The sequence below is a fragment of the Staurois parvus genome, unplaced genomic scaffold (genome assembly GCF_062004578.1).
Source record: "Staurois parvus isolate SC_StPar_1 unplaced genomic scaffold, SC_StPar_1.0 ptg000287l, whole genome shotgun sequence".
In the NCBI taxonomy this organism is placed as follows: domain Eukaryota; kingdom Metazoa; phylum Chordata; class Amphibia; order Anura; family Ranidae; genus Staurois; species Staurois parvus.
In genome coordinates this window covers 22802637-22827073 of record NW_028318083.1, presented here as the reverse complement: position 1 = coordinate 22827073, position 24437 = coordinate 22802637, and the positions used below count along the sequence as shown (strand labels likewise).

The window sequence follows — 24437 nt, the reverse complement described above, 5'->3', positions numbered from 1 at the left end:
TATTCTTATGACAAGGGAGTCCCAACTGTCAGAATACAATAGCTCAGCAGGGAAGACTCCCCCATTTATTTTGATTGTATGGATGGGGGAACCAGTTCAGTTTTTTTAGTTCAGCCAACTGAAAACAAGCCACATATGGCCAGCTTATTAAGCTCTCTCCATTACTCCCAGTCTTCCAGTTATGTGGCAGCCAATCAGAATGGTCACATGGTCACTGATTTTCAGACCCCATTAAAGGGATCCCAGGGCTGGGCTGGAAGGGGTTAATGAATACAGAACTGCAGTAATATGTATTTTCTATCCGCCCGTGGTTCCATTTTAAAGCCATACTCTTCAATTATTTATTTATTTCAGGTACTTATATAGTGCTGTCAATTTACGCAGCACTTTACATATATATTGTACATTCACGTCAGTCCCTAACCCTCAAGAGGCGTACAATCTAAGGTCCCTAACTTAAATTCATACATACACATACTAGGGCCAATTTGGACAGGATCCAATTAACCTATCAGCATTTCTTTGGAGTGTGGAAGGAAACTGGAGTACCCGGAGGAAACCCAAACAGGCACAGGGAGAACATGCAAACTCCAGGCAGGTGGTGCCGTGGTTGGGATTTAAACCAACGACCCTAGTACTGCCAGGCGGAAGTGCTAACCATTTAGCTACTGTGCTGCCCCAATTGATGCAGTGTATGGGGAACAAACAATACTTACAAAGTTCAGTATGTGGCAACAGTCAGAAATTCAATAACTAAGATTATTATTATTATTATACAGGATTTATATAGCGCCAACAGTTTGCTCAGCTCTTTACAATATAAAGGGAGACAGTACAGCAACAATACAGTTCAATACAAGAGGGTTAGGAGGGCCCTGCTCCTTGGAGCTTACAATCTAAGATGACTATTACTGTGTGTTAAAGTGTTACTAAACCCAGGACCCTGCATTCACTATATCTGGTCCCCCACAGTACACAGAACATGGAAGTGCAATTATTTTAGTAAATATAAATTGCTAACACAAGAAAGAAAAGCAAAACCAGAATTCAGGTCCATAAACGTCCTAGGAACACGGTAACGGTCACTCACTGAAGTGCAGTCCTCTAAAGATCTGGGAATCTTTTTTGCTCTTTTCAAATATAAATTGCTAAATACCTTTTCTCATCAGAAGTTAGAGCAGTCTTGTGACTTCTATCAGTGTCCAGCCCACCACTAGCTAAAGCTTGTAGGAGGAGTTTTCATTCTGCTCTAGGAGGATGGAGATCCCCTGAACTCTGGACAGTGCTGATTGGCCCTGTGCTAATCACATGCACTCTCCCAAGAAAAAACAAACAAACCTCTATAGCAATACACACCAAACTGAGCATGTGAATGCCTACGGTTCATTATGGAGATAAGAGGTGGTCGCTTGAAAAAGGGGAGGAACAGAGAAGAAAGGATCAAACAGCCTTTTTACACAATGCAGAGGCTTAACCCCTTAGGTTCCACAGTGAGTCTAACAAGCATGCTTTACTGCATATACAGACTGATTTTACTGTTGTGGGTTTAGTAACTCTTTAAGTATTTCAGGATTGCCCATAAGCCATTCTTTCTAAACCTGTTATATTTGAACAAGGTAAGCTTTTCTTACTATTTTGTCTGCTATCTTTCAGCTGAGGAAGTGGAGAGACTGGCTGCAATGCGCTCTGAATCCTTAGTGCCCGGTACCCACACTCCACCAATTAGGAGAAGAAGTAAATTTGCCACTTTAGGAAGACTTTTCAAGCCATGGAAATGGAGAAAGAAGAAAAGTGAGAAATTCAAGCAAACATCTGCAGGTAACATATTAAACAATATAAACCATGAATACATTGCGAGGAGCACTAATATTGTTGAGTCAATATGTTGTTTTTCATAAAACCTTTTGTTTTTTTTAGACATGGCTGGACACATTCTAGTTATTTGGTGTTTCTAAATAAGAGTGGTTGCTAAGTTTTGGGATTCAGTTCTAATTTTTAAAAAGGATGCTTCTAGTGAGGGTTTAAAGCCTCACTCCAAACAAAATTGTTCATTTAGTCTTCAATAGAGTGGGGAAAAAATTAAAAATCAAATTAGGTTTTTTATCTGTCCACGAACCCACTGTTAGATGTTTCCTTACTTCCTGTCCAAGTGACACTGGTGCAAGAAATAGGGGGTTCATTAGCCACTGGGACAGGAAGGCACAGACAGCAAAAAAACATTGTCAAGGATTCTAACCTTTCTTAACTAAAAATCTGTTTTTCTTCTTGTCTATGTTCCCATTAGAGAGATACCCCCCTCCCCTCCTTCTGTTTTGAAATAGGGACCATTTTTTTTTGTCAAAGCTTAGATGAACAAGCTGAAGTTAGAAGCTGATTGGCTACTATGTACAGCTGCACCAGATTTTCACTTAAAGTAGCACAATGTTAAAGCCGCGGACTGGTGCAATTTCAAGTGCGACTTACCTGCCATCTGTGTGACTTCATGCACAGATGTCAAAGTCGCACCTGAAATCAGCAAAAATAGTACAAGAACTATGTTCAAAATTGGTGTGCATCTGATGGATTTGCACCGATTTGAATGGTTCAATTGCGGACAATAGGGTGCAATTTGTCCTGCAATTTGGAACTGTGAAATCACATGACAAGTCGCACCAGTGTGAACCAGGGCTAAAAGATACAGTTATGCTTTTAACACGTCCTGCCTGAAGATAATGAACCTTGATGCCTAGTGTTTGGTATACCCCTATTTAGTGCCATGTTATCAATCACTGCCTCAAGTTATGCTGCTTGAAACTATGTTCAACTCTACAGTTGCAAAATGTATTTGATCAGGCTTGATCAAGAAACCAGAGCATTTTATATGAATAGCTTGTGATTTTTGGCAGAGGTAACTCATCTGCCTACCCAACTGGCATATCACATAAACTCGATAATTAAGCAGCATCCTAAAAAATATTTTTCAAATAGATTTTGGAGTGAGCAATCATGTAATGAATAATACATATTATGTCTCCGTGGAGATCATATCACAGATACCTAGTGGCTCTCTCAGCTTATTTTTGATTTGCAATAATCTTTACAGATAATTTCCAACAGTTTCTATATCTTGTTCCTATTTCATTTTCTTGGATTTTGAAATCTGAAATGGAAATTGCATACAAGAAAATAAACTGCTGTCCCAAAAAACTGACATTGGCTTGGACATCTGGTTTAAGCATTCTCTTTGGCAGAGATAATTAACAAGTAAGAGTATGCCAAAAGCAAGCGCTATCGGACAGAAGTGTGATAGGTACTTGGATGGAGAGCAGCTGATCATGTCTATATTATATCGCAGTCAAGTCTAGTTCTGTTGTTGAGAAATTATTGCCAAAAGTGACCAAAGGCCCAACAATTCCACTGTAGTTTTTGTAATTCATTATATGACAACAAAAAAATGTTACTGCTTACTGATAATAAAAAAGTTTATGTATCCTTTTGCTAAATACAAGGGGGTCGTCAAAACGTTTCCGCTCTTTAACTCTATTAACCATTTGCCGTCCGCCTGCTGTTTATAAACGGCAGGACGGTGGCACTCCAGGGGGCGGGTTGCCGTTCATAAACGGCACCTGCCATTTCTAGCTGTGCGCGCTCCCTGGGAGCGCGCAGCACCGCGATCCAGTGCCCGCTGTGTCTTCTGGACACAGTGAAACACCGATCGTCGGATGGGACCTCTGTACGAGGTCCTGATTATGTGATCACTGATTGGCCAATCAGTGATCACATGCAAATTAGTAAGCAAGATATCACTTGTGACATCATTGCTTACTACGTGTGAAATCTGTGAATGATCACAGAGGTCACATGGTACAAGGCTATTCACAACAGCCTTGTACCACGTGACAAGCTGTGACCAATCACAGCTCACTCAGTAGTTCTCAATGGCTGCAAGAATGCAGACAGAGAGAAAGAGAAATTATTATTATTATTATTATACAGTATGTATAAAGCGCCAATGGTTCGCTCAGTGCTGTACATTACAAAGGGGGACAGAAGATGTGACAGAACAATACCAATACAATGCAAAACATGAGGGGATCAAGGGCCCTGCTCTTTCGAGCTTACAATCTAGGGTATCCTATATGGGTGTAAAAGCAATCACTGTAAAAAAAAATAAAATATTCATCACCCCCCACTGCTAGGGTGACAGTATGTAAAAAAAAAAAAAAAACATAAATATTAATATAAAAAAATAAAATAAAAATGTAAAAGAAATGTTTAAAATTTATAATTTTTGGTTATAAACTAATTTGGCTTATTTTTTTTTTTTTACTAAAAAGATAACGGAATACATTTTGGCCAAGATATACGATGAAAGATTATTTATTTGCAAAATGTTATAGGAAAAACACTTTTTTTCAAAATTTTTGGACATTTTCATTTACATAGCAAAAAAAATTAAAATTCCCAGCGGTGAATAAATACCACCAAAATAAAGCTTTATCTGTCTCAAAAAAATGGTAAAAAATTCATATGGGTACAGTGTTGCATGACCGTGTAATTGTCATTCAAAGTGTGATAGCTCTGAAAGCTGAAAATTGCCCTGGACAGGAAGGGGGTAAAAGTGTCCGGACAGGAAGTGGTTAAGAATTTCAAAAACAATGTGACAACTCTTATACTAAACTGTAAGGTCAACCAGCTTGCCAGACAGACTAGACACATGACACTGTCAGATATGACTAATTACTACTCCCACCCTTACCGAAAATGTAAAAGTGCGGAAACTTATTGAAGAACCCTCATAATAGCCACCTAGTTGATACCCATAGTAGGCCTATTCAGAATTTATTTAGTTGCACTTATCAGTGAGCCCACTTCTCAGAGGTCTTCTGCCCAGCACTGCGCAGCCTCTACTGCATAACCTTTGTCATCATCCAGTGTCCCTTGCACATATGCATCGTAGACGTATTTCATTTTGAGAAACAGTCTAAATACTCTGCCTGTTCAGCAATAGAAAGGGCACTTAAACAATATACTGAGGTAAGCAACAACAAAAGGTGTGAAATGTGATAGAGGAGGTAGTGCTAACATCAACCACGATAGCTTCTAGACATAATAAAAACTGACCCTTTTCTCCCTTGCTTTTTTTATTATCTATTGAACCTTTGGGACTTCTACTTAGTTGATACTAGTTAATGGAATAGAAACCATGATTATCATCACAAATTGTGTAAGCTCGCAGACAATGTTATTATTTTGCTTACTAACCCCCATTGTATTTTTACCCAACCTATTCCATCTTCTAGAACAGCTTGTGTCACTCTTGGGGTTCCACGTGAATAGTTAAAAATCTAAAGTCCTCAAGATTAACCTTCCTCCTTACATGTCCCAACAAATTCAAGATAAATTTAGGCTTACCTGGAATCTCAACAAACTTTGCTACTTTAGTGGTCATCTGGCTAATATGTAGGACACTTTGTATTAGTCCAACTACAAATTCAAGATAAATTTAAGCTTACCTGGAATCTCAACAAACTTCCCTACTTGAGTGGTCATCTGCCTAATATGTAGGACACTTTGTATTAGGCTAGGGGTCTCCAAACTTTATAAAGGAAGGGCCAGTTTACTGTCCTTCAGACTTTAGGAGGACTGTGGCCAGTGGGAGAAGAAAATGTCCTGGCATCAGTGGGAGTAAAAAATGCAAAAACATTGGTATTAACGGGAGATATAGTGCCCCATCACTGGTATCAATGGGAGGAATAGTGTCCCATTGTTGGCGTCAGTGGGAGGAATAGTGCCCCATTATTGATGTCAGTGGGAGGAACAGTGCCTCATCATTGGTATCAGTGGGAGGAATAGTGCCCCATCATTGGTGTCAGTGGGAGGAATAGTGTCCCATCATTGGTATCAGTGGGGGGAATAGTGTCCCATCATTGGTGTCAGTGGGGGGAATAGTGTCCCATCATTGGTGTCAGTGGGAGGAATAGTGCCCCATCATTGGTGTTAGTGGGCAGAATAGTGCCTTATCATTGGTGTCTGTGGGAGGCATAGTGCCCCATCATTGATGTCAGTGAAAGGAATAATGCCCCATCATTGGTGTCAGTGGGAGGAATAATGCCCCATTATTGGTGTCAGTGGAAGGAATAGTGCCCCATTGTTGGTGACAGTGGTGAGAACTATGCCCCACTGTTGCTGATGGTTGGGAGAATAATGTCCAAAGGGCTGGATAAAAGCAAGAAAATGGCCAGATCCAGCCTCCGAGCCGCAGTTTGGAGACCACTGTATTAGTCCAACTACAAATTCAAGATTATTTTAAGTTTACCTGGAATCTCAGCAAACTTCCATTCTTGAGTAGTCATCTTGCTAGTATATAGCACACTTTGTATTAGACCATCTACCCTGCCCAAATACACCACCTTTAGGGCTTGTTGTAATGGAAATGCTACCTAATTTCTTGGTTGGGTTAAGATGACCATTCTACCTAAACCAATATTATTTCTGTGTGCTTCTGGTACCCTGCATATTTTGGTACCCTGCATATTTTCTTTTTAGGCTAAAATACTCAGCTTCATCTGGGGAAATACCAGGCCCAGTGTGGCTAGACAGATGCTATTTAAACAGAAGCTACAAGAAGACCTTGGGGTTCCCATGTCACTAGGTTATATCAAGCAGCACAGATCTCCCATTCATGTTGCTTAGATTCCTACCCTCAAGTGCCCTAACTGAAAGCATGTCACTAATGTGGAGAGATACAGATAAAATTTGTCTTTTTTAACTTTGGATAGAATGTGGAAAGGTTAGAAGCCAGTCATGTTTTATTGTTGTCTGTAAGATAGACTCAACGTCTCTTTTTGCTTTGGTGGCCTTTGCCATTGATACAAAAAATGATGGTGAATCCAATATTTTACAGCTACCATATGAATAGAACGCAAAACTAAACAGAAATGTAATGTACAGTACTGTAACTTACCAGTCCTTAGATTTTGTGTCTGCGCAATTTTTTTTTCCTCAAGCTTTATTCCTTTATTTTTACTTGTAGTCCTGCACATAACACACATCCTATCCTTTTATGTCTACACACATTTCTCCATTGTATTAATGGAGATAACCATGGTTGTCATACAGGTTGGATGTCAAACCGTTCTTTCCTTGTTTATCTCCACTACATGGTGGGTTGATGGACTAGTAGTTTACATAAGAAGAGGGCCTGCATTTCTGACACGATCAACATGTATTTTTGCTGAACATATTCTTAGTTTGAAAGGTGAAAGCCAAAGCAGCCACCACATCTAAGGACTGGTAAGCTTTAGTATAAGCTGGGGACACCTAATAAGGTATTCTAATAAAGTATTTCCTGTCACTTTGATGAGCTATCTTTTCACTTTTTGTTGTGTTTCTTAGAAGAGAAGTGAAAGGGAATCTTTCTAATGCAACTCAGACAGCAAAAAAAATTAATTTTTAACCTTTTAGATATACTGCAACTTTAAATGAATTTGGAAATACTGTAAATGTAAATGCATTCTTTCCTCAAAACTAATGAATTGGTTGATGACTTATTGCTACTATCACCCCGCATCAACAAGCCACCTGATGTCCTATATGGTACTCATTACAGAATATGTAAACTCAAAATTTCATATTCCTGATATTTGCTTGCTGTGCCATGTACATGTATCAAAAAGTATTCTGTTATCTTTGTATTGCTTTCTTTGGGGGAGATTTACTAAAACTGGTGCACTCAGAATCTGGTGCAGCTGTGCATGGTAGCCAATCAGTTTCTAACCTCTGCTTGTTCAATTAAGCTTTGGCAATAAAACCTGGAAGCTGATTGGTTTCTATGCAGAAGTGAACCTGACTATGCACTATGCAGTTTTAGCAAATAAACCCCCTTGATTAAAATCCCTGGTGTTCCTGTCTGACCTTCTGCTTTCCTATTAAAAACTGACAAGACTAAGTATGAGAACACAGCATGGTCAGTCATCTAGCTAGCTCTGCTGGGAACTCAGTGTGCTCTGCTCCAATGATCAGACTTGTCCTGACACCCCTACACCCCTGGGCAGAGCCATTCACTGGGAAGATCAGTGTCCTTGTGTTTTTCCTCCCCAGCTCTGCAGCTGAGGACAGTGGGAATGTTATCACTTATGAAAAAGGGAAAAAAAAGGTATATATAATGTTTTTTTAAATATCTATACACAAATACTTTGCTTTTCACTTCTATTTTAAGCTGAATTGGTTGTTTTACACGGTGAGGGTTTACAATCACTTTAATGCTGCTTCACAAAAGGAAAAAAACATGTCTTTAGCATTACCATCCATGCTTACTTGCTTCTACCAAAGCTACTACTAGTGCTGCAATTCCCTAAGAAAAGAAAAAGGAAGATTTGTATTGATCATCATGTTCAGTTTATTTTTTTTCATTATCAACATCTTATATACCATCCAACGCTCCACAAAAATAGTCTTTTTAGCAATACCTTATTGAAACATATTTACCCTTTTAATATGTTTAACCACTCTAAATGCATGTTCAGGTTAGGGAAAATGGCAACGTGTCTGGGAACTCAGTAGTGGAATAATCCATAGATCACTTAGTGAATCTAGCAGCCAGCTGAGTGGATTTAAGAGATTTGTTATTGTCTAACTTTTAATCCTCATGTATACTGGCCATTTGCTTTTCTCCTGTGAACACCAGAGCTCCTGGCATGAGAAAAGCTGCTTAAAAATCCACCTAAACCCACATATTGCACATGCATTTAGAAGCGTTTAGAGGTGTCAAGTGTTTGGGCATTTGGGGATTAATGGATTCTATTGACCAGAATACTATGCTATTCTGGCCACTGGAATGAATGAACACTCAAGTGCTAATCGCATCTAACAGTTAAGCGTGTTTAGATGTGTCAAATGTTTTTTCTACTTCTAAACTCCAATCCTGAACGCACTGGTGATGGATTTTTTTTCAGCCTGTAAACACCTATGTGTGCATTGAGGTGCATGTATCAGGGGCGGACTGATCATTTGGAAACTCGGGCACTGCCCAAGGGCCCGGGGTCAGTAGGGGGCCCCATGAGATGCCCCTGGTACCTTTTTCATAGGCTTTTTTGAGTTTGGGCAAGGACACAGGGGCCCCATGATCCCCTATTGCCCGGGGGCCCCATGAGTTGTCAGTCTGCCCCTGGCATGTATGCATGTACAGCTAGTGGGGCCCATATTAAAGTAGACCTTTTGCTTTGTGAAAAGCACAGGTTCACTTTAATATATGCAATATGCCCCTCTGCTGCTGCCTAGTTTGAATTTTGTTATTTTTAGATGTGTCTGTTGTCATGATTCGTTCTCTACCAGAAAATTCTTGCCTTTACTGAGAATACTGGCAACAAAATCAAGACATCTGCTAAGTAACACATATCTTAAAATCTTTTCATTTTAACAGCATTTATTAAAGAATATCCAATAACTGTTTTTTGCCTTATTTAATTTTTTACACAGGCTGTTCTTACTGTGTTCTAGCTGTAATAGCCATGACCTGTGAATTTCCTGGTAGACATTGCTTTCTTGAGGTTAATGCTTGTATGTATGTGTATTATGTAAAACAGAAATCAAACCATATGAATTGAAACTCTTAAGACTCGTTGACACAAGCCTGCATGCTAAATCGATCTGTTTTAGCGTGCAGACTGGTGTCCATTCTGTGCTGGTGGTGGGGAATAGTGCCTTGCCTTATAACAACGCAAGGCACCGTTAACCCTTTTTTTTCAAACTTTATTGAAATGTCGAAGAGGCAGTTCCTTCACATTTATCTACTGCAGCTGCTTTGAAATCTGGTCTTGTTGCTGCAAATAAAAATTAGGTTTGTGAATTGAACTTAATGTCTAGTGTTAAGTAAACTGTTGTTAGCATTAGAACTGGAGGATGAAGGGGCGTGTTGCAATCAGGAAAAGGTACCTTGGTCAAATAGAACAAAATGACACTGATATATAGAGCAAATATAATCACTCTTTGTAATAGTGAGCAAAAGTAACAACATTCACCATAAAGCAACAATAACTGTTGGCAGGCCTGCTTTCAGAAATAACCCACTGCCTCCAATCTGAGGGGACTGCTGAATCCCCAGTGAGCAGAAAACAGCTATCAAGAAACAGGTAAGCTCACTGTGGGTCTTCAGAACCAGATGACAAGGATTAGATGTGAAATAAAGAGAATTCTCATTTGAAATTGAACACTTAAGAACACTACAGTGTCTTCTGCGCGTTTGTTGGGGCCCAGTTGGCATGAAGTTGAGTTAAGTTGTGGAATATAGTTCCTTGGGATGATAATTATTATTTATTATTTATTTCAGGTACTTATATAGCGCCGTCAATTTACGCAGTGCTTTACATATAATATTGTACATTCACATCAGTCCCTAACCCTCAAGGGGCGTACAATATAAGGTCCCTAACTCACATTCATATACAAGGGTCAGTTTAGACAGGATCCAATTAACCTACCAGCATGTCTTTGGAGATGATAACACAAAGATAGTGAAGGAACAAGGGAGATTTAACACTTTTCCTCTTGATAATAACGGGCGGGGTTCCCTTTAAAGCACTAAAACTTTAAAGGGGACCTTAAAAGTCTGACTCAAATTATTGAATAGCAACAATTGGCATAAATGTCTATAGGCAAAGATAGCTCACTCTGAACATCAAAGGCAAAAAATAAACAGTAATGTGAATCTTGCTTGGTTGAAGATGGAAAACTCTGTTTCATTTGGCACTGCTGAATCTTTGCCTATGTCCTGTGGTCAGCTTGTACAATAAACTGTAATGTAGATGTGTGTTAACAATGGCAGCTGCGAGAACTAGGCTGCAAACTGAGGCAACTATATGTAATGCTCTCAACTATGTGTAGGTAGAAATGTAGTCTGGCAGACCGTAGTGGTCTGTCTTTCTCTGCAAATAGGGTCAGTCCACAGATTCTCCGGCTCAGACTCTGTGTCCCATCTAGTCTCCTGCTGTCAGATTGTCCTGCTGGTCAGCGTGGCAGACCAGGTGGTTATTAGGTTCTTTCCACTTTTCTTTTCTCTCTAACCCTTGCTCCGCTGCCTAGTTCAGCACTTCAGCCATCAGCACACCTCCTTCTCCTTCATTCTCTCCCTGCCCTCTCCTGCTACTCTCCCAGGCTTTTGATATTTATATGCCCCTGTCCACACGCCACCCTCTCTGGGAAATGTAGTCCCTGCCTGCCCCACTCACCAGCCAAGTCCTGCCATTCAACACACAAGTTCCAGAGGGCTGTTCCGTCCCTAAATGACTGGACCCCACCACTCAATGTCCACCCTAATGCACTGCAAGTAATAACATTTCAATGGGTTACGTAAGCAAATATGACCTAATAGCACCCTGCCACCTTATATTATCTGTATGCTGGGTGTAATGCTTAACCACCTCCTGCCCGCTATATAAGGAAATGACGGGCGCAAGGCAATTCTCTCGTTCTGGGAGGACGTCATATGATGTCCTCCCACTCTAACCACATGTTCGCAGCTCCGGGAGTGTGCAGTGCAGTGATCGGTGGTGCGCTGTGTCCCTCGGACACAGCGGATCACCGATCAATGGAAAGAGCCGAAGATGTTGGCTCGGTCATGTGATCAGCTGTGTCCAATCACAGCTGATCACATGTAAACAGGGAAATGCCAGTTATCGGCATTTCTCTCCTCACGAGCTGTCACGCTGACAGCTCGAGAGGAGAGGAGAGCTGGTAATCGGCATTCCTCGGAGGGGACATGTACACTGATCATCAGGGCACTGATGATCAGTGTGCCCTGATGATCAGTGTAGCCCCAGCAGTGCTACCTGTCAGTGCCCATCAATGCCAGCTGTCAGTGCTTATCAATGCCACCTGCCAGTGCCCATCAGTGCCACATCAATGCCACATATCAGTGCCTACCAGTGCACATCAATGCCACATATCAGTGCCCATCTGAGCTGCCTTTCAGTGTCACCTATCAGTGCCAGTCAGTGCCACCTATCAATGCCAATCAGTGCCACCTATCAGTGCCGCCTATCAGTGCCAGCCAGTGCCGCCCATCAGTGCTGCCTATCAGTGCCACCTATCAGTGCCAGTCAGTGCCACCTATCAGTGCCAGTCAGTGCCACCTATCAGTGCCATATATGAGTGCTGCCTTTCAGTGCCCAACAGTGATGCCAGTCAATGCCCATCAGTGCCACCCAGTAGTGCCTACTCATCAGTGCGCATCAGTGCCACCTATCAGTGCCCATCAGTGCAGCCTATCAGTGCCCATCACTGCAGACTCATTAGCGCACATCAGTGAAGGAGAAAAATCACATATTTACAAAATTTTATAACAAAAACTAAGAAAAAACTTTTTTTTTCAAAATTTTCAGTTTTTGCTTTGTTTAGCAAAAAAATAAAAAACCCAGAGGTGATTAAATACCACCAAAAGAAAGCTCTATCTGTCTCAAAAAAATGATCAAATTTCATATGGTTACAGTGTTGCATGATCACGCAATTGTCATTCAAAGTGCAACAGCACTGAAAGCTGAAAACTGGCTTGGGCAGGAAGGGGGTATAAGTGCCCTGTAGGCAAGTGGTTAATATCTCTTCATAATGTATATAGATGTTTCAAAGTAGCATTTATTTCATTCCGTATGCTGGATGTAATTCTGAAAATCTTTTATTATGTCAGTATGTACTTCACAGTATCGCTTCTTTTATCCTAGCAGTGGTTCTTTGAATCTATTTTTTTCACTTTGCATGTACAGCTTCCAAGGTCAGTTTAACATAAACAAGATCTTTTTTTTCCATTTGTGTTATAAGGCCTCATGCACAAGGATGGATAGGACCGTACACTACCCAGATCGTCATATTTCCACAGCAGGTATGGTGTTTCCATTCAGCCATTGACAGTAAGCTGCAAAACAATGACAGGCTAGCAATGCCCATGGCTGTCCACAGCTATTGAAACAGAAACAAAACCTCCTCGACTCTAGGACTCAAAACAAGGGTGGAAAGGTGAAAGGATTCCTTGAAACAGTTCCACAAATGCATGGAAGGTTGTGCAGCACTAAAACAAGGCTGGGGAAACCCGACCAAAACTGCAAAGTGAAGCAAAAAGAAAGAGCGCACCAAACGTGCGCATTGTCTCAGTAAACTATGAATTTATTAAATAAAAATATATGTACTCATAAACAAGGAAGTATAACAAGCATAAACAGATCTTCAAAGGAAATTGAAGTGTAGAGCCAGTGTGAGTCACATTGTGAGGGTAGACTCTCAAAGTGAACCTGACGCGATTCGAAGGGGGACCCTTCTTCATCAGAGCTAACAGCACAATGAGTGCCCTCCACCATATATACCTTGGGACTAAATGTTGGCCCTCCCATCAGGGCAGGGCCATCCCCGGCCAAGAGGAGGGGCAAAGGCATCATGAAAATTTGCCAGCAACACTAATACACATCATTTGATGTAAGAAACAAATATGTGATCAAAACTTGCCATCAATTGCCATATATTTTTAGACTTGTATGTGTTCTCCATTCATTTAAATTTTTTGTGTTTCATGATCGCATCAGTGCAATCATTGTGCTGTTAGCTCTGATGAAGAAGGGTCTCCCTTCGAAACGCGTCAGCCTCACTTTGAGAGTCTACCCTCACGATGTGACTCACACTGGCTCTACACTTCAATTTCCTTTGAGGATCTGTTTATGCTTGTTATACTTCCTTGTTATATATATTTTTTATTTAATAAATTCATAGTTTACTGAGGTAATGCGCAAGGTTGGTGCGCTCTTTCTTTTTGCTTTGTCCACAGCTATTACCTTGTAATTGCACAGTGATTATCTGCAGTTACAGAGGGATATGCATTGAAATTTCAGCCACCGAAACATATTGGCCAAAAAAAAATGCCGATAGGAAAAATTTAGCCTATACAGGGGACTGTGTGTACTGCAGATGTGAGGGAGGGAGGCAGATGAGAAAGGCAGAAGAGGAGCAGTGTATACAGTGACTGGCTGTCACGGTGGGGTTTATTTACTAAAGCTGGTTCACCCAGAATCTGGTGCATCTGTGCATGGTAGCCAATCAGCTTCTAACCTCAGCTTGTTCAATTAAGCTTTAGCAATAAAACCTGTAAGCTGATTGGTTTCTGTGCAGAAGTGCACGAGATTCTGAGTGAACGGAATTTAGTAAATAAACCCCTATATGTCTGTGCCGGTTTTTAAATGTAATTACCAGTTTTTTTTTTTCTTCACTATAGCTCACAGAATCAGCTGTAACTTTCCCCCAGCTAAAAGAAACAAAGTTTTCTTTTAATTTCTTTCCTCAAGCTAAAAGAAACACAGTTTCCTATAGCACTGGGAAAAGTGACAGCTCATAGCGAAGGAAAAAAAAAAGCCCACAATTGCATTTAATAACTGGCACTGACATCCAGTGACAGCCAGTGAGGGAACCTCTCTGTATACACTGCTCCCTCACTGTATACACTGCTCCTCTCCTGCCCCCTCCTTGCACACACTGCTTCCCCCTCCCCCCTACAAAGATGGCCTGTCACTCATATACTGTAACATAGGGGACTATTGCCCCCCTATGTGATAGCAATAAAATCATAAATTTAAAAAAATGAATAAACATATACATGAAAGTAGAAAAAACTACAAAACAATATTTGAGCCTCTCCACCCCCACATACGCAGATATTTCGGTTTCGGTTCGGTTTTCGGCAACATGCATTCTGAATTTTTGGTATCGGTTTCGGTGAACCACTAATATGCGCCCCTGGATGCAAACTGTCTGCATCCAGGGATGTACATCTGTCCCTAATCACATATAATCGCTCAATGTGGTATTACATGTGAAGAGCCTCAGGCAGCCAGGGCCAGTGTCAGCCTGGCATTGATTTGTACAGGCTTACTGTTCATGGCTGATTGGAAACACCAAGTCATACCCAACACAGAAATATGGAGGTCTTGCCTTAGTTGTCCATGTGCATGAGCCCTAAGCCACACTCCAGTTTAGCCATACTATGCCTCATTGAATGTTGTTTTCTCATAGTCCTGTAAACTGTTCTTCCAGTTTGATGTTGTGTAGCAACTTGTGGGTGTTTTCAAGGTTACTCGCTCACTGCATTAACGAGAAGTGGCAACCTTCATTACATACTACAGTTAAAGAGTGTAGCAAGGCCAGCATCTCCCTGTGCAATTTATTCACGATAACCGTGAGCAGGAGTACTCAGGCTGCTCACACTCCAGCTCAGGGGCAGACTGACAACTCATGGGGCCCCCAGGCAATAGGGGATCATGGGGCCCCTGTGTCCTTGCCCAAAAAATCCTATGAAAAATGTGCCAGGGGCATCTTATGGGGCCCCCTACTGACCCCGGGCCCTTGGGAAGTGGCCGAGTTTCCAAATGGTCAGTCCGCCCCTGCTCCAGCTCCTCCATTCAGTAACCATCGTGCATTTTATTCAAAATGTGATTGGAGGAGGGGAGATTGTGATTTTATCTGAACAATCTAGTTAGGTCAATACTTTAGCTGAGTTAATTAATTAAAGCTTAAAGATATTGTAAAGGATCATTATATTAAAAAAAAAAATAACAAACTATACTTACCTACTCTGTGCAATGTTTTTGCACAGAGCAGCCTGAATCCTCCCCTTCTTGGGTCCCCTGCTGGCACTCCTGGCTTCTCAACCCCCCTCCCCCAAGTGCCCCCTTAGCAAGCCACTTGCTATGGGAGCACGCATGTGTGCTTGCTCCCAAACCAGCACAGAGAGCACAGCTCATCCCCGCTGCTGTCTCTGAGTCAGTGAGGAGGGAGAGAGCCAAGAGAGCTGCTACTCTCCTGCACATCGCTGATCAAGATTGGGTTCAGGTCAGTATACGGGGGAAGCTGGAGGGGAGCTGCATGCAAAAGGTTTTTTACTTAATGCATAGAATGCATTAGGCTAAAAAACTTCTGCCTTTAGAACCACTTTAGCACCTTTCACGCAGACTTTTGCGATCGGGTCCACCTGTTCATTTTTCAGGCAGACTGTAACCTCCATTCTTCTCTAAAGACTGACATTTGTCCGTTTACACCCGCCTACATCAAATCTAATCCACAAAAAAAGATAGGGATCCATTACCCTTCTGTCCAGAGGATCAGATTGGATGGTAGTCAGGTGTAAACGGTCAGGTGGTCCATTACATCCAACTGCCCATAGAGGACAGTGGGCTGTGTTCGTGTCCGCTCTGAAAAAGCATAGTGGACACGGATCTGTCATCCGCCTGCTCAGTGGGGATCAGCAGACAGATCCCCTGCTGAGCAAGTGGATTACAGCTAAAGTCCACCCCATGTGAAAGGATCCTTAAATTGGTGTGGCAATTTTTACAGCTGTCACCTAAACAATTGGAAAATTGGAAAATTTCTCTATTCATGTTCTGGTGCAAATCTTGGATTTTCACCAGGACAAATAAAGTAAATCTTGTTAATGGGGACAAAGACAGTACTGGGGGGAATCAATGGTGGAGAAGGATCTGGGAGTTCTGGCAGATAACAGGCTTATTAATGGCATGCAATGCCAAGCTGCGGTTTCTAAAGCGAGCAAAATCCTCTCTTGTATTAAGAGGTATAGACTCCAGAGAGAGATATCATATTACCCCTGTACAAATCATTAGTAAGACCTCATCTGAAATATGCAGTTCAGTTTTGGGCACCAATTCACAAAAAGAACATTGGGATACGAGGCATGGAGGGCTCAGCTATGAGGAAAGATTAGAGGAACTGAATTTATTCTCTCTTGAGAAGAGATTAAGGGGGGATATGATCAACATGTATAAATACATCAGTGGTTCATATAGTGAACTTGGTGTAGAACTATTCTCCCTGAGGTCATCACAGAGGACAAGGGGGAACTCTTTACGTCTGGAGGAAAAGAAATGTAATCTCCAAACACGGAAAGGTTTCTTCACATTAAGAGCTGTGAAAATGTGGAATAGACTCCCTCAAGAGTTGGTTCTGGTCAGCTCAGTGGATTGCTTTAAAAAAGTCCTGGATTCATTCTTGGATACACAGAATATAACTGGATACTAACATTTATAGGTAAAGTTAATCCAGGGAATATCCGATTGCCTCTCGGGGGCTCAGGAAGGAATTTTTTCCTAGCAGGAGCAAATTGAACCATGCTTTGCTGGGTTTTTTGCCTTCCTCTGGATCAACTGTGGGTGTAGCATTATAATTTATTTTTTTTTATGGTTGAACTGGATTGACTTTTTTCAGCCAGACTAACTATGTAACTATGTAAGACAGAAAGAAAAAAAATCCATGATTGTTTAACCCCTCATTGCTGCAAACCTTTTGGCTTCTGATGCACTTTAATAAAAACTGCATATTGAAAATGCAGTATATTACCAAGTTGAGATTTTGTAATAGGGTTAGATGTACTTTAATTTATGTATATGTATAAGCATGTTGCAAAACAAAATAGCTATCCAGCTGTCAAAGAACTCTTCACCATATCTCCATTGCCCTGTATGCTTTCATGCACATTCACTGAGGCACAACAAATAGCCACCATTTACTAGAAGGCAGAACATAAAATCAATCATCCCTGCTACATAAATGGAACATACTAAAGGCTAAAAGTGCAATGTGTAGTATCTATATAGATATAGCAAAGCACCACGATTTCTGAAGGTTTCTGCAAAGATCTGTTCAGTCATCAGAAAATATCTTTGTATTCCTTGTTATCCTCCAGTTCGGGAAACTTTTTGCCTTTTTGTGCCTTGTATCTTTGCGCAATACAACACTCTGCTTTGTTGTTCTGCCTCTCAAACATACTTGAGTGAAATGAAAAGGGTCTGTTGTAGAATGTGCTACAGACAAGATTATTCTCTGTACATTCCCAAGTGTTTTGCTTACAAAATACACATCTGAAAGATGCTGGAAAAAAAGCATTTTTCTTCTACATCTTCAGCAATGTGCAAAAGAAATATATCTCGCCAGGTATTGCTAAAGACATGTGGTACAATTTCTATGGTAATTGCATACTTCAGTCTGGAACACAAAACATGAATGTCTCCTGGCCTATTGGTGTTTCGGCCTTAAAGCCTACACAAAAAATGTACTTTATACGGAGCTACAAATACCGTTCATGAACAGGAATATCAGTATGTTCCTGTCTCTACACTATAAATTAGGTATTGGACAAGTTATTGTCAAATATTATTATATGGGATTTACAACTGTACAGATTGCCGGGGACAGATTGCCCGGGACAGTCCCGATTTTTGGGATTCTGTCCCGCCATTGCTCAGTCCCGGCCTATGTCCTGGAATCTGGGATGAGGGATGAGGGTGGGGAAAGCTGCAGATAGGACTCCCTACTACTCAGCAAACCTAGAACAATTAAAAAAATTAAAAACTTTCCCTGGCTCTACTTGTTTAACTGCAGGGGGGCCGCTGCAGAAAGCGGACTATTTTTCCATTTTCAGGGTAATCTTCATGCAGAGGCCCCCAATAGATAAACTAAAGTCCTATCCTCTTTAATATCAATCCGCCGGTGAGGTTTGTGATGTAACTCACGGTTGAGATGTGGATAAATTTGCATGTTGTTGTTAGTATTTTGAATTTTATTCATTGGGTGAGCAGAAGCCAGTGTAAGGATTTGCAAAGGGGTGGCAGTGGTTGGTAAGGTGGATGAGTCTGTCAGCAGCATTCATGACAGAGTGGCAGCTCACAATGATGCAGTGCGGGATTCTCAGCGATTCCTGTACGTTTCCCACACCACATCACACCGCTGCGGCTGTCTATGTAAAGTTAACGACACCCCAAAAATGGTTTGCAAAATGCAATGCGATTGACTGAATCAATCCATGCAATCCGATTCCAGTGGAGAAAAAAAAGGTGCCTCTACCTCTTGTGTGCTGTGCGATGCCATTTGCGCCATACAAAATGAACAGCTCAAATCGCACTGCAAAGTATTGCATGTGATTTGAACAGGAAAGCAGTGCAATTCCTGTCTGAATTACATGCGGTTTCCCGCACCACGATAGTGTGAACCAGGACTGAAGGTGGAAAGCCGTTGTAGATATAGGCCAGCGAGGTGGAAATTGCAGAAGTTAAGGCAAGAGATTACTAGGGAATCAATTAGTAGTTTTGTGGAGGTCATTTCCTAAGGGGATGAAATTTGCAAAATGTGACAGCGATTAAGGCATCAAGATCTGGAAAGTGATTGGATGTAGGACTGAAAGAAGAAGTGACTTGATTTGTTTTGGTTAACAGAAGGCTTACATGGGCAGCACAGTGGCTAAATGGTTAGCACTTCCGCCTGGCAATACTCGGGTCGTTGGTTCAAATCCCAGCCACCTCCTGCCTGGAGTTTACTTGTTCTCCCTGTGCCTGCATGGGTTTCCTCCGGGTACTCCAGTTTCCTCCCACACTCCAAAGACATGCTGGTAGGTGAATTGGATCCTGTCTAAATTGTCCCTAGTATGTATATGTATGAATGTAAGCTAGGGACCTTAGATTGTACGCCCCTGGAGGGTTAGGGACTGATATGAATGTATAATATTGTGACAGAAATGCAGGCAGGACAGAACACACATGGAAGATGGTAAATACACAAAGCTTTATTAAAGGATGGCAAGCACTCAATAAGGGTATGAAGGTAGTGTCCAGGTATCCAAGGGGGGGGGGAAGAGAGGGGAGACTCCCAGATAGTCCAGGCAGGGAAAGTAGGGGGCTTCATTAATAGTCCAGGCAGGGAAAATTCACCCGGAGGGAATTCACGGACAGTCCAGGCAGGGGAAACAGGGGTATGGACAGTTCTGGCAGGGGTTCCTTCTGGCTCTCAGCGGCCAGCAGCAGGCAGCGACACTCCTCAGTACACAGCAGATAATTCACACAGCGGCAGCAGGTAGCCCTGGCCCCAGAGTATTAGGCAGAGTAGCAGAGGGTAATCCTGACCCACGAGTATTAGGCAGAGTGGCAGCGGGTAATAGTCCTAGCCCAAAGCATTAGGCAGAGTGGCAGCGGGTAATATTCCTGAATCCCGAGTATTAGGCAGAGTGTTCAGTGGGGTTGGCTGCGGGGGTCTGGCCTCAGCTCAGACCTCCCAGCAGCTTCGGTGACAGCAGCAGGACAAGACACCTGGGGAGCCCTGCTCCGGCCTTCTTAAGGGCCGAGCAGGACGCTTCCCGGTTGCCCTGGCAATGTGCGGCCCAGCACCGCGTTGCCGGGCAACGAGGCACGCCCCCTTGACTCAGGCCGCGCTCTCGAGAGCGCGGCCTTTGTCTCTGGTGGGCGCGGGAAGCCTCGTGCCTGTGCTGCGCCCACCGGGGGGCGCGCGGAGACAGGTCGGCAGCACTGCGCTGGGGTCTCCTGGCGGGGGGTCGCAACTCTTCTGGCAATAGTGCCGGGAGAGGTGTGATCCTCGCCACATGGGCCACTTCCACTCATCCTGCACAGCCTGTCTTCAAAGGCTGGATGAGAGGACTCGGCAAGGGGGGAGGGAGCGGTGAGGTGACAACAGAGGGATGAGGTGACAACAGGCCGGGTGACAGCAGGCACGGGGGGTGGGGGAGGCATGGGCACTCCGTGACAACTATATATATAAAGTGCTGCGTAAATTGACAGTGCTATATGAGTACCTGAAATAAATATAACTGATTTCTGTATTCATTGTTACAGTTTTGGACCAGTAGGGTTAAACTAAATCAGATAAGTTAATACATTGATAACGGTTTTTAGTGAATTAGTGATTAGGCAGTAAACTATTTAGGGATTAAATGAGACTAACACCCTGGTCACATCAAGCCCAACTTTTAAATTTCAAAGTCGGATGACCTGCCGATTTCAGGTGCGATTTGCAAGACAACTGACACAGATGTCTATGCAAATCGCACCAAAAGTAGTGCATGTACTACTTTAGAAATCGTGGTGCGGCTCCAACCAAGTCAGAACCTCACCGATATGACCGCTGTAATTGCGGAAAATAGGATGCAACTTGGCATGCGATTTGCAAGTCGCATGGCATGCAAATCGCATGACAAGTCGTACCAAGTGTGACCGTGGTCAAAAAAAAAGAAGTCACCAGGGTGCTGAATCAGTAAACGTTACAAAGTTTAATGATACAACAATGTAGCAATTTACATGGCAAATTGCGGTAACCAGCTTGAGCATATGACAATGGGGCAGGGCCCTCAAACACGTACGTCATTCCTCACTCCCCCGACACTCTGGCCCTGATTCACTATTGGGCGTGGGCGCATATTTATGGGCTTAAGCCCAATTTTCATGGGCGTCCGTCATTTTTTACCCTGCAACCTAATTCACTATTGAGCAGAGCCCATAAGCAGATGCCCAATCTAATTCACAAAAAGACACACGCCCGAAATCAGACTCACAAAACAGACTTGCTAAGAAGCAAGTCTAAAACCATGAAAAATCACTGCAGAGACATGTTCACTTAGAAATTTGCTTTGCCAAATATCAGGACTTCACTTTAAACAATATCTGCTATTTCAAAAAAAATTAAGAATGTGTTAAAAATCGTTTTTTTCAAGGAAATCGACACAGTAAAAATCTAGAAGCCCGTGCAGTGTCTTTGGCAGATACAACTGAGCATGTGCAGAACACATTTTAGACTTCTGCCATGGGCGTTTGCTTTTTAGCCACTGACTAATAGTGAATCTGATTGTGGATTCCTCTGACAGCCGGCACTCGCTCGCGTCTATTGTGTTTAATAAACAGCACTAAGCATATCTTCATGTAATCTAACTAGATTTCCTTAGTTCTAGTGATTCTATTTTTGTTTCTTATCCTTTATAATTATTTCTGTAATGATTTTACTTATTTCAAAGGTCTAGATAATATTTATTTTGACAGCTGAATGTAAAAATAAAGGTCCACAATAAAAAAAAAAAAAAAAAAAAACAGCGTGGGTCCCCCCTCTCATCCTTACCAAGCCCTTCAGGTCTGGTATGGATATTAAGGGGGAACTCCACGCTGAAATTTAAAAAAAAAAACAGTGTGGGGTCCCCCTCAATATCCATACCAGACCCTTATCCGAGCATGCAGCCCGGCAGGTCAGGAAAGGGAGGGGACGAGCGAGCGCCCCCCCCCCTCCTGAACCATACCAGGCCACATGCCCTCAACATGGGGGGGTGCTTTGAGGCAGGGGGGGCTCCCCCCCCCAAAGCACCTTGTCCCCATGTTGATGAGGACAAGGGCCTCTTCCCCACAACCCTGGCCGGTGGTTGTGGGGGTCTGCGGGCGGGGGGCTTATCAGAATCTGGAAGCCCCCTTTAACAAGGGGGCCCCCAGATCCCGCCCCCCCCCCCCTACGTGAAGGAGTCTGCGGTAGATGCTCCCGCAGACTCCTTCACAAAAAAAAAAAGTGTGGTGTAAAAAAAACACAGTACAGGATCTTTGACAAGTCCTTTATTAAAACAATGTCCCCCGAAGTAGATCCAACGTCAATCACGGCGGCGGCGGCAGGGACCCGAAAAAAGAAAAAAAAAAAAGGTTCCGCTCCCGTCGGAGGCTTCCAGCCTTGTGAAGAAGAGGCTAGCTGACAGTTCTTATATAGGTATGGGGCGGGGCCAGCCGGGCACATCATCCCCGCCCCTTACCTATTTGAGAAATGTCACCCTGTCTCTCCACTGAGGCTAACTAGCTGAATGCAGGAGACAGTCTGACATTTCTTATATAGCTATGGGGCGGGGCCAGCCGGGGACATCATCCGAGTGACCCTCCCCATGTCACATGCTTGCTGTTCCCGGCTGGCCCCGCCCCATAGCTATATAAGAAATGTCAGACTGTCTCCTGCATTCAGCTAGTTAGCCTCAGTGGAGAGACAGGGTGACATTTCTCAAATAGGTAAGGGGCGGGGATGATGTGCCCGGCTGGCCCCGCCCCATACCTATATAAGAACTGTCAGCTAGCCTCTTCTTCACAAGGCTGGAAGCCTCCGACGGGAGCGGAACCTTTTTTTTTTTTCTTTTTTCGGGTCCCTGCCGCCGCCGCCGTGATTGATGTTGGATCTACTTCGGGGGACATTGTTTTAATAAAGGACTTGTCAAAGACCCTGTACTGTGTTTTTTTTACACCACACTTAGTTTTTTTGTGAATAAGTCTGCGGGACCATGTACCGCAGACTCGTTCACGTAGGGGGGGGGCCGGGATCTGGGGGCCCCCTTGTTAAAGGGGGCTTCCAGATTCTGATAAGCCCCCCGCCCGCAGACCCCCACAACCACCGGCCAGGGTTATGGGGAAGAGGCCCTTGTCCTCATCAACATGGGGACAAGGTGCTTTGGGGGGGGAGCCCGCCCTGCCTCAAAGCACCCCCCCCATGTTGAGGGCATGTGGCCTGGTATGGTTCAGGAGGGGGGGGGCGCTCGCTCGTCCCCCCCCTTTCCTGACCTGCCGGGCTGCATGCTCGGATAAGGGTCTGGTATGGATATTGAGGGGGACCCACGCTGTTTTTTTTTTAAATTTCAGCGTGGAGTTCCCCCTTAATACCCATACCAGACCTGAAGGGCTTGGTATGGATGGGAGGGGGGACCCACGCTGTTTTTTTTATTATTTATTTAATTCACGGAAATAATTTAAAATTCAGCTGTCAGTGGGAAACCCCGATGACAGCTGAAACATTCCTTCTGTCCCTGCAGAGAGCTCCGCTATTATATTTGACATTAAAAAGTATAGAGACTGCAACATTGTATCCATTTGTATCCATTCCGGATATAGATGTTTTTATTCGGATACAAATAGATACAATGTTGCAACCTTTATACTTTTTAATGTCAAATATAATAGCGCAGCTCTCTGCAGGGACAGAAGTAATTACTTCGCTATTATATTTGCAGGCCGTAGATGGGGCGAAAATCGAACAATTTTTTTACCATTGGTGGTAACGTCGGCCCATTGAACAACCGATTTTTTTTTTTTTAAACGGTCAGTTTTCGCCCCATCTAAGGCCTGCATTTTTCTTTTTCTTATTCTTTTTTTTTATTCTTTTTCTTGCAGGTCATGGCTCATGTGCAGATTTTTTATCTGTTAAAAGATCAGCCAATTTGCCGATCATTGCAGATAAAATCGGCCGATCTGCAAAATCGGCCAATTTTTATCCAAATTTACCAATTAAAAAAAGTTGCAAAATCACCAAAAATGGCTGACCAATTAACCCACTAACGGGCTGAAAATCAGCCGATTTTTTTTTGCGGACGATTTTAGACCCATGTAAAGCAGGCCACAGATGGGTCTAAAATCGGCCGATTTTTCTGCCGAAAAGAAAATCGAACGATTTTCGGGCCGTTAGTGGGTTAATTGGTCAGCTGTTTTTCGGGATTTTGGCACATTTTTTTTATCAGTAAATTTGGAACAAAAAATTTTCAACTTTACTGGTAAACAAAATATGCTAAAATCCCAAAAAATGGCTGACCAATTATCCCAATAACGGAAGAGGCCCTTGTCCCCATTAACATGGGG

The 24437-nt window shown here is 42.8% G+C and overlaps 1 protein-coding gene across 6 annotated transcripts in view; it reads left to right on the top strand.

Moving 5' to 3' along the window:
- PHACTR1 (phosphatase and actin regulator 1) overlaps positions 1-24437 on the top strand; it is a 445132-nt gene that overhangs the window by 272526 nt on the left and 148169 nt on the right. For all 6 annotated transcript variants that reach the window (XM_089682314.1, XM_089682316.1, XM_089682313.1 and 3 more), the window contains one exon: positions 1654-1818. In XM_089682314.1, the coding sequence (XP_089538440.1) occupies positions 1654-1818 (165 nt within the window). The remainder of the gene's footprint in view (positions 1-1653; positions 1819-24437) is intronic.